Here is an 11124-nt window from a genome sequence, read left to right on the forward strand (position 1 = left end):
TCACTCGAATTAATCACTAAATTAAGTGAAATTATCATTTTTCTCTATATATTTTTCTATTTTTTTGCCTTGGTGTAACCCCCCTAAATGGTGTCACCCGGTGCGGTCCGCACCCCAGCCCTCCCCCTCGCTACACCACTGCCTGTTGTTATTCCCACAAAGCTTCACCACGTGACAGAAATGTTCTAAAGGGGAGATTCTGAATCATGCAGAGATGAGTAGTCGTATGTCCAGAGACATCTATTTTATATTATTAACAAAACCTATGTAAAAAGTTGAAAAACTACATTTCACGACGCATATCAAACACAAGTGTGTGTATATTAATAAATAAATATATATAGACTATATATATGTATAGGCTATATATATATATATATATATATATATATATATATATATATATATATATATATAGTTATATATAGTTATATGTATTAATTATATACCTATATATATATATATATATATATATATATATATATATATATATATATATATATATATATATATATGTATGTATATATATAGTTATATAAAGTTATATGTATTATATATATATATATATATATATATATATATATATATACACTAAATATATATAAACAGTAGTTTTGCAAAATGATTGGAGGAGGAGTGGCGATTAGTGCATTATTAAACGGGTTATTATAGGGATCAATTGGCCTAAAGGAAAACCCGAGTTGGCCTGTTATCAGGATAACTTCTCGAAGCTTCTATCGGAAATTCGCTAAGCTATTTTTATGCTTTTTAAACTTACGAGAACGTTTTTACATTGAAAACAATAGCCATAGACAGAAATGTATCGCTTTGGATTTAAAAATGAGATTTGTGTAGACTTAATCGTTGTTTTAATTAGCCTACTATAAATTTTATTTTAAAATAGCAATTTATAAAGGAAAATGAATTGATTTTTTTTTCAACCAGCTATCTATTTCTTAGTATTTAGAGATTTCCTAGAAGGTATTATCATCGTTAATTTATATATGTATGTGTGTGATATATGTTCAAGTCAATAAAACTAACATATATATAGATCTATATATATATATATATATATATATATATATATATATATATATATATAGTTGTAAAAGTGGTTTATCATTACGATATACATATTTAGGCGTATGGCTTATCACTCCCGTACATAGATTAGGTGTAAAGGTGGTTTGTGATTACGATATATATATATAGCCTTCTATATGTATAAAGGTGGTTTATCATAACGGAGTATAGAAATATGCGTAAAGGGTGTTAATCACTTTACAATATTGATCTAGATCTAAGTGTAAATGTGTTTTATCATTATTGTATTTGGGTTAAGGCTGAATCTTTAATGGGTGGTAGAGTGCACAGCAACGTTTTACAACACTGTTGTAAAAGTGTTGAATGTTTTTTATTGTTGTTTCTAAATATCAGCCAATAAGAAGTGGGCACCACAAGTAGACACCACAAGTTCACACTTTCTGTTTTACAACTAAATATACAACTAAATATTTATGTTTTACAATTGTTTCTTTTTGCCGAACTAAGTTTTATCTTGGTCAATGTGAAAATTGAGGCAGGGGAGGGGGGGGGGTCTAAATTTATTGTATATGTCAGGAGTGGTTTATCTAAATGCTATAGGGGTAAAAAGGGGTCTAAAGTATTTTAGGTAAGGGGTCGTCCTTAAATGACGTCACAAGCGTAGGGTGAGGGGGTCCGTAATTTTGCGATGGTGTGTGATAAGGGAAAGGGGAGGGGGGTCCAGATGGTGTTAAGTCACACTTTTACATTATTACACATTGCATTATTATGTCAGTTATGTGCGTATGATGTGTCTGCTGTGTCTAATGTGTCTGGTGTGTCTAGTTTGTCTGGTGTGTCTAGTTTATCTGATGTGTCTGGTGTGTTTGATGTGTCTGGTGTGTCTAATATGTCTAATGTGTCTGGTTTGTCTGGTGTGTCTAGTGTGTCTGGTGTGTCTAATGTGTCTGGTGTGTCTAGTGTGTCTGGTGTGTCTAGTATGTCTGGTGTGTCTGATGTGTCTGGTATGTCTAGTATGTCTGGTGTGTCTGATATGTCTAATATGTCTAATGTGTCTGGTGTGTCTAGTGTGTCTGATGTGTCTGGTGTGTCTGGTATGTCTGGTGTGTCTGATGTGTCTAGTGTGTCTGGTGTGTCTGATGTGTCTGGTATGTCTAGTATGTCTGGTGTGTCTGATGTGTCTAATATGTCTGGTGTGTCTAGTGTGTCTGGTGTGTCTGATGTGTCTAGTGTGTCTGGTGTGTCTGGTGTGTCTGATGTGTCTGGTGTGTCTGATGTGTCTGATGTGTCTAGTGTGTCTGGTGTGTCTGATGTGTCTAGTGTGTCTGGTATGTCTAGTATGTCTGGTGTGTCTGATGTGTCTAATATGTCTAATGTGTCTGGTGTGTCTAGTGTGTCTGGTGTGTCTGATGTGTCTGGTGTGTCTGGTATGTCTGGTGTGTCTGATGTGTCTAGTGTGTCTGGTGTGTCTAGTGTGTCTGATGTGTCTAGTGTGTCTGGTATGTCTAGTATGTCTGGTGTGTCTGATGTGTCTAGTATGTCTGGTGTGTCTGATGTGTCTAGTGTGTCTGGTGTGTCTAGTATGTCTGGTGTGTCTGATGTGTCTAATATGTCTAATGTGTCTGGTGTGTCTGGTGTGTCTGGTGTGTCTGATGTGTCTAGTGTGTCTGGTGTGTCTAGTATGTCTGGTGTGTCTGATGTGTCTGGTGTGTCATATGTGTCTAGTGTGTCTGGTGTGTTTAAGGCGTCTGGTGTGTCTCATGTTTCTGGTGTGTCTCATGTGTCTGGTGTGTCTAGTGTGTCTCTTGTGTCTCTTGTGTCTGGTGTGTCTGATGTGTCTAGTGTGTCTGGTGTGTCTGATGTGTCTAGTATGTCTGGTGTGTCTGATGTGTCTAGTGTGTCTAGTATGTCTGGTGTGTCTGATGTGTCTAATATGTCTAATGTGTCTGGTGTGTCTGGTGTGTCATATGTGTCTAGTGTGTCTGGTGTGTTTAAGGCGTCTGGTGTGTCTCATGTTTCTGGTGTGTCTCATGTGTCTGGTGTGTCTAGTGTGTCTGGTGTGTCTGATGTGTCTAGTGTGTCTGGTGTGTCTGATGTGTCTAGTATGTCTGGTGTGTCTGATGTGTCTGGTGTGTCTAGTGTGTCTCTTGTGTCTGGTGTGTCTAGTGTGTCTGGTGTGTCTAGTGTGTCTGTTGTGTCTAGTGTGTCATATGTGTCTAGTGTGTCTGGTGTGTTTAAGGCGTCTGGTGTGTCTCATGTTTCTGGTGTGTCTCATGTGTCTGGTGTGTCTCATGTGTCTGATGTGTCTAGTGTAACTAGTGTGTCTTGTGTGTCTTATGTGTCTGGTGCGTCTGGTATGTCATATGTGTCTAGTGTGTCTGATGTGTCTCATATGTCTAGTGTGTCTGGTGTGTCTAATATGTCTGGTGTGTCTGATGTGTCTTGTGTGTCTTATGTGTCTGGTGTGTGTGTTATGTCTAATGTATCTGGTGCGTCTGATGTGTATAGTGTGTCTGGTGTGTCTCATGTGTCTGGTGCGTCTTGTATGTCTGGTGTGTCTGATGTGTCTAGTGTGTCTCATGTGTCTGGTATGTCTAGTGTGTCGCATGTGTCTGGTGTGTCTAGTGTGTCTCATGTGTCTGGTGTGTCTAGTATGTCTCATGTGTCTGGTGTGTCTGGTGTGTCTAGTGTGTCTAGTGTGTCTAATGTGTCTGATGTGCTTTTAAAAAGGACAACGTTAAAATCTGAATTTTGGCCATTATTTTGCTTTTTGGAAACGTAATTTTTTTTTCTTTTGTAAATTGTAATAGAAGATCATTAATACACTCAATGTTGACCGGTCAGTCACATTTTTAGAAAGTAAGCAATGTGTTAAAAGAAATTAACCTGCAAATGTGAAGGAGGGATGTAAGCTGAGGTGATGTGACGTCATTTTAGGGGGGGGGTGGCTTTTCGTGACAATGTATGACGGTGGGGAGGGGTAGGTAAAAATCGTCCCAAAAAACCGTGACGTCATTTATGGATGACTCCCCTTTAAAAGTTTTACGAAGTGTTCTGTCCATTTAATTAAATAGTTGTATGTATCTCAATTCTTGTCTTTGATTATCTTTGCCTGACAATTTTCTTCCTATGTTTCCACAGGAAGAATTAATTTAAAATGGCTGCTTCAAAGCTGCCACCCATAGTGGCTACAAGTCGAAGTATCGCTTATACAGGATTTATTCGACCTAGTAATCGATTACGTTCTTTTACGCTCGTAAATGAATCGTATAGCGCTATAATACGCGCGTATATTAAAAAGCTTGCAGATCAAGGCTTTTATTACGACGGTAAGTAATTTAAGTTTAGATAATAGATCTATATTTAAATTACTAACTTGTAAGTAATTTTATCATTAGCTAGTGCTAATAATCTTTAAACGTGTAGGCCTACATCAGTGGCGTAGCCAGGATCGTCTCAAGGGGGGGGGGGGTTCCAATTTTTACCCCGGGACAAAATTTCGATTTGCACCCCCTCTCATACTTTATATATATATATACCGAGGGGTCTATGGGGGGGGGGGGGGTTTATGACCCACCTAACCCCCCCCCTGCCTACGCCACTGGCCTACATGATAGTACATATTTATTAACTGACACGGGGAAAAACAGTTAAACTACCTAGTAAAATATAGCCCTATGTTTTTCTAAAGCTTAGTTTTGTAGTGATGGAAATGTGAGCGAATATCAGTCCAGGTTACAAAAGCCTGAAAAAACCTCAATACTGGCTTGTGTCATGAGGTCTTGCGTTTAGGACTTAAGGTGGGGTTGTGATAGTCAGATGTGCATAGAGCAACATGAAGAAGGTAATTTATGATTTTCTTATGTAGGCATATATAATTCCTATATATATATATATATATATATATATATATATATATATATATATATATATATATATATATATATATATATATATATATATATATATATATATATATATATATATGTATGTATATATATACATATATACATATATATACACATATGTATATACATATACTTATATATAAGTATATAATGTATATGAATATATATAATGTATATATAGGGCCTATAACATATGTCTATACTTATTTATTTATATATATATATATATAGGTCTATATATACATATATATACATATGTTTATGTATATGTATATAATGTATATGTATTATATATTATGTATATATAGGGCCTATATGTCCATATTTATTTATATATATAGGTCTTTAAATATATTTATATATGTTTATGTGTGTGCATGCAGATAGACACACCAATATAGTCCTAGATGTAATTAATTTAAATGGGCCTATAGGCCTACACATAAATAGTAAACCTAACATTTTTTTCAGCTTTTCAGCCAGATAAGCTGTTTCTATTTTGCTGTGGTAAAAGCGTTAATGTGACAGATATAGAAAAGGTGCTATTGAAATTGGAATCACCCTTTTCGTATCTTCACCAAAAGCTACATACGTCTAATACCTGCTTGTGCTTTGTGTTGCAAGCAATTATGTTACAGCGTTTAGCTGATGAAGAAGAGGTAAGAATACTAAAGGCTATAAATATTTTTATGTGTTATCTTCATTAAATTTGTATTGAGTTGCTTGCTTTTGATTAATAGTTGCATGTAAAAATTGTAAGTTTCTGGAGTACATAATCTTTTTATTAAGGAAATTCTTTGAATAAAACAATGTTATGTTATTTAAAAAGTAAAGTAAAAGTTTCCCTTTCAAACCGGACGGTCTATGAGGCAAGTGAAGTAGAGTTCACTTGTTTCTGTGACCTCGGCCGCCTTTACCTTCCCTAACATGAGTTGGGTACCCATCAGAGTTGGGTGGACTCAGGGACGGTCTACTGACTTGACCCGGATTCGAAGTCGAGACTTACAGGTTAGCAGTCCAGCTCTCTTCCGCTAGACCACTCCGTCCCACTATGTTATTTACTGTTTTATTAGGAATTTTTTTTATATATTATGTATCACCCATTTTAAAGGACATATAAGGCATACTTGTTTATTTGTAATTTTAGGCTATTATATAAATGAATATTAGTATTTTAGACCTACTTTTAAATAAACTCTACATATTTCTCAGATATATTTATTAAAATTCTCAGATTGTTGATAACTGGGGTGCGTCATCCTATTTTACAGGTAAACTCAAGTTTAAGTTATTGCTTTATCATTATACAGTATAATTAGACTGTTTAATTAGTTCTGAAATTTTGAATCCTAACAATGAAACCCATCCAAATTTGATTATTGTGTGCACACATTTGATACACTTAAAGCTTTCTCTTAAGGGATGAGCCTTTCATTTATAATCTATGTAACTTTGCTAATCAGTAGTGAGTTAAATATGATAGGACCACAGTTAACACTATACACCAAAATTATACATTTCCTACCCCCTAATCAGCTGTTGTAGACAATGTACGCAATCCATATAATATTGAAATGTGTATAAAAACCTTATAGTTTAATAGCTTTTGTAAATGCTTTTCTAATGCTTGTTATTGTCTTGACCATCAGATTGCACTGAGTGTCCATACGTAAAATCGTCTTTCGAGTTTACGTGCTGCAATCAAATCAAGATGATCTGCGGCTACTGCTTTTGTAAAAAGTTAGAGCTGCAATTTGACATTGACGTACACAACGATGTACACTCTGCGACCAATACACTCCACTTCAGAGAAGAAAAGAATCCTGAGAGTACAGTCCCTTACATTACTTGCCCTTTCTGCAAGCAGGGTCTTAAATTTAGGCCCATATAAATGAACATTGTCAGTCATGTTTTAATGAGAATAAGGAGTAAAGAGTTTCTCAATCACTTACTAAAGTAGGGTGGGGCCCTGGGCTATAGATGACTGGATTAAAAATTATCCAGATTAAAATGCCCTGGATTATAAATAGTCCAGGGGTATAAATGCATGGGTTATAATATATGACCCAGCTAACAAATTGTGAATGATCCGGGTTATAAATTCCCGGGTTATGTATCAATTGTGTAATAAACTATAAATACCTGGCCAATGAAAAAGTTTCTCAAAATTAGCAAGGTGCTTTGTTTTATGCAACACTATCTTTTGCATTTGAGTGGCATTAAAAAATTAATAGAAAAACTAAATTGCCAACCAAAAGAAATTATTTGTAAAGATGTGTTCTGAGACTGTGAAATTTGTCCATGAACCATTTAAGTTTATAACCCAGGGCCCCAATGAAAATAAAAAACAAGGTAATATATTTATTTTCAAAAACTTGAAGAAACAACTATTGATGAAAATGTTTAGTCTCAATCTTTTTCTCATTTATTCTTAAAGAAATTCAATAAACAATTTTATATTTTATTGATAGAATATAAAATATGGCTGTTCAATTTTTTTAAAAACAAACAATTTGGTGAATTTAACAGAAACTAAAAAATTTAGATGATTTGAGAAACTCAGTTACCTTTAATAAAACTTTTTTTTTTTATTGTGAGCCTATGTTTTTGTCACAACAATGTCAAAGTTACTACTCTTGAAGACATGACATAGAGTTGATTTTGTTCAAACCTTGGGATGTGAAAATATTTTACTGTGAACACCTTGGGTAGCCTCCCTCACTGTGAATGCTAAAACTACAAAAAAAAAAAAAAAAGAAAATTTAACACAGGGAACAAAACAAAGAACAAATTTAATTTTGTTCAAAAGCCAAGTAAATGAAGACTTCAAGCTGAGAGGTCATGTTTACTTTCTTACTTACTGCCTTTCACCCCTGCTGGGGTAGGTACCCCCCAACCAGTAATCTCCAGAGTCCTCTGTCTTGCACCATTCTTTCAATTTGGTTCCACATGTAGCCCATCTTTGTGGTCTCAGCCTCAAGGTAAAGTCACCAGGTGTTTTTTGGACTGCCTCTTAAGCACTTTCCTTGGGGATTCACTACAGTGCCGCCCAGAAAGATGAAGCTTGTTAGCAGCATAGGTAGGAGAAAAAACTCCTAACTCATTAGCTACCTTGCTGATGTTCTCAGTTGAGCTATGGCTTCAGCCTGATTTTCTCTCTGAATATTTCCATAGCAAGCCTGAGCCAACTGGCCATGTCGCATAACATGATCACATAATATAGTTATGTTGGAGGAAAAAAAAAACCCCTCAGATACTGCAATTAAAAATGAAAAAAGAAAGACTTCAGTGCCTGCCTGGTGATACTGGTTGGCAGTTTACATAAAGTGCACCAACACTACATCCTCTTCTTGATCTTTTTGTCAGCAGAAAGTTGTCTGCTCCTTTAAGTTGCTGACGTTGGGGGGGGGGGGGGGGGGGGGTGCAGATTTTGAGAATTTTTATATGCAGAGCTTCTACCAAGCACCTTGCACCCCCCCCCCCCCCCCCTGAAGAAAGTCTACCGCCCCCCCCCCCCTGAACGAAATGGAGTTTATATAGAAAATATATACTTTTAAGTGTCTGCCTTTCCCCCCCCCCCCCCCCCCCCCCCCAAAAAAAAAAGTCGTCTGGAAGAAACACTGTTTATATGGCAGCTGAGAGGCTGAAGCTCCCTGTCAAAAGTTCCTTTAAAAAATCTCAGACACAGACACTCCCCCCCCCCCCCCCAAACACAATCCTTTCCCTACTAAAGAAATGTTCTCCATGACAAGCTATATAAATCTTTAAACCTTCTTTTACAGTTTTTTCTCCTAAACAAACTTTTAAAATAGTTTTCTGTGCCTCCTCTTTGTAATAAGAAAAGTTTCAAGCAAAGTTTTATGTTTCATCTTTGAGTTCCTACTTGCATACTGCAATAAAATAATTTTTGGCACTTAAAAGGGTAAAATTCACCTTGGAAAATTTGACTTTTTTATATTGTCCTTTAGACTTTTTACAATGACATCTTTTGATCTTTAGATGATAGGCTCTATTTTTAAATGAAATTTTTATTTCATGAAATGCTATGATGCATTATAATTAGAGTTGTTTTTTTAAAACAAATACATTGGTGTTATTTACTTAGTACACACTGTGTTAAATCCATGGGGCAGTTTTAAATACATCACAGTTTGGCTTGACAGCTCTTTAAAAAAGAAATGTATTTTGTAAATAGGGATCATACTACATTGCATGAGGTTAAGTTTTTTTTTTACGTTTTGTATTAAGATTTTGGAGGGAGGAAGTCCTAGAAACATTCAATATGAGAAGTGGTTGTCCCTGAAAATGTTAAAGCCTAAAATTTTATGGGATAGGGGTGGGTAAAAAAAATGTAGCTTTTTTTTCTGTAAGCCTTCGATGTGTATGGTCCCAGAATTTTGTATTGTACATATCATTTAGTATATAATGTATTCTTTTTATTAACTATTTAAAAGTACTTACATTTTTACATTATTTTTAATTTACTTTAGTTTTAGTATTGTTGCTTGTGATAAAAGCTGTTAAAAATTTACCATTTGTAAGAAAACTGAAAACTATTCTCAATTTGATGTTGAAATTATGTCAAGCAAGTTTTTTAAGAGTAGCAATGCATTTTGCGGCTGTATGAAATAGTAGCAATTCAACTGTATTTTAAAATGCTTGACAGTAATAATAAGTTTTAAAATTTTAATTTGGCTGTAAATAGTTTTTACCTTATTTAAGTGTCAGAATCCCTTACAATTAAGAACAAACACAAGATTTATTTAAAAAATAAGCAGCTGTGATTTTGGCATGCAATTTCTTTTTTACATTCCCAGCTGGCAAGTCTAAATAAAGACTGATAAACATTCAGTTGAATTCAGACAATATTAACCTCTATGGATTTTAAAAATTTAAATGAAAAAGAAAAAGAAAAAAATACATCACTATTTTTATATTAGAAGTATAAAAGTTCTACTATTCTACAGAATATTTGGGTACCCTGTATTCTTAATACAAACCTGAATATACAGATTTATTTTTCTTCATATTTACTTCTTAAACTTACATTCCACTTCCAGTAGTTTACCCACACAAAGTATTTTTTTAAAACTTTGTTTAATTTTTCACATTTTTTGTTATGGGACATTCCTTTTAAACCCCATTTATTATATTTTTGTTTTTCCAAGCCATAATCAAGTATTGAGAGAAGATTTTGTTACAGCCTCATATTCTGTCATTTGAATCATCTGCAGCTTTAAATGTTCTTTAAAATAAATTTTGTTAAATCAGTAATCTAGTTAACTTAGGAATAGTTTAAAAAATGCATAATAATAAAAAGCAAAAAGATTTTGAGAAGGCCATTATTATATACAATATTTTGATTTTATTTGAAAATGTAGGACATGCATTATCATAGGCATACATTTTTATTACTACACTGAAAATCTTAATGTTTCATAACAAATATCTTCAAAGGTCATGAACAAAACATTTACTGGATGTGTTCATTACATAATAGTTCTAAAGTGTAAATCATTGATAACAATTTTTATCCACTACAATAATCATAGCCTACTTTCGATGCAAAATTGTATGAATTTTAGCTTTTTCTGAGGCTATCTTAGAGTAATGGCAAAAATACCCAAAGGAAAATATTAGTTGTGGCTTTAGAAAAATAAAAAGAGAAAAAGTCATGAAATGAAAATGTGCATAGAACAAAATTTATTTTATTTACTATTGCAGAATTTGTCAATTTTTTCTTATTAATTCTAAAGACATTATAAACATCTTTCTACAATGGTATGGAATATCAAAAGTCTGTTAAAATTTAATTTGAGGACCTCTTGATTGCCTATTTATTTCTAAATGCTTTTTATCTATTGCATTAAAGTATCAATATCATTAAATGTTGTAAATGTGAGTTGAATTATTTTTTTATATAAAAAGATATTCCAACTAATAATTACTTTAAAGGGATTTACTAGTATCTTTTTTTATGCCATTTAATGATCTGGATAAAATATTAAATTTGAGAAATTGATCATTGATGTGTAAGCACATCTTATCTAAATAGAATAATGCTTGCAGCTCAATCTCTGTTTAAATCTGGGTAGATCCGGATAAACGGCCTCATTTCAGAAAGAAATTCTATGACAAAATAGCAGATCCCTTCTTAAATGTAAGATGA

The 11124-nt window shown here is 34.0% G+C and overlaps 1 protein-coding gene across 6 annotated transcripts in view; it reads left to right on the forward strand.

The window, feature by feature from the left end:
* The window catches only part of LOC131941173 (uncharacterized), a 30762-nt gene extending 23310 nt beyond the window's left edge, over nt 1–7452 (forward strand). For 4 of the 6 annotated variants that reach the window (XM_059300184.1, XM_059300187.1, XM_059300183.1 and 1 more), the window contains 4 exons: nt 4189–4376; nt 5427–5614; nt 6190–6226; nt 6605–7452. In XM_059300184.1, coding sequence (XP_059156167.1) covers nt 4205–4376; nt 5427–5614; nt 6190–6226; nt 6605–6846 — 639 coding nt within the window. In that variant the 5' untranslated portion in view covers nt 4189–4204 and the 3' untranslated portion in view covers nt 6847–7452. Of the gene's footprint in view, nt 1–868; nt 982–4188; nt 4377–4738; nt 4892–5426; nt 5615–6189; nt 6227–6604 lie in introns of those variants that run through there. The other 2 variants (XM_059300189.1, XM_059300188.1) reach the window with 2 other exon arrangements.
* Nucleotides 7453–11124: the final 3672 nt, after the last annotated feature.

This window comes from Physella acuta, unplaced genomic scaffold (genome assembly GCF_028476545.2).
Source record: "Physella acuta isolate Inbredline_101_S28 unplaced genomic scaffold, ASM2847654v3 ptg000351l, whole genome shotgun sequence".
In the NCBI taxonomy this organism is placed as follows: domain Eukaryota; kingdom Metazoa; phylum Mollusca; class Gastropoda; family Physidae; genus Physella; species Physella acuta.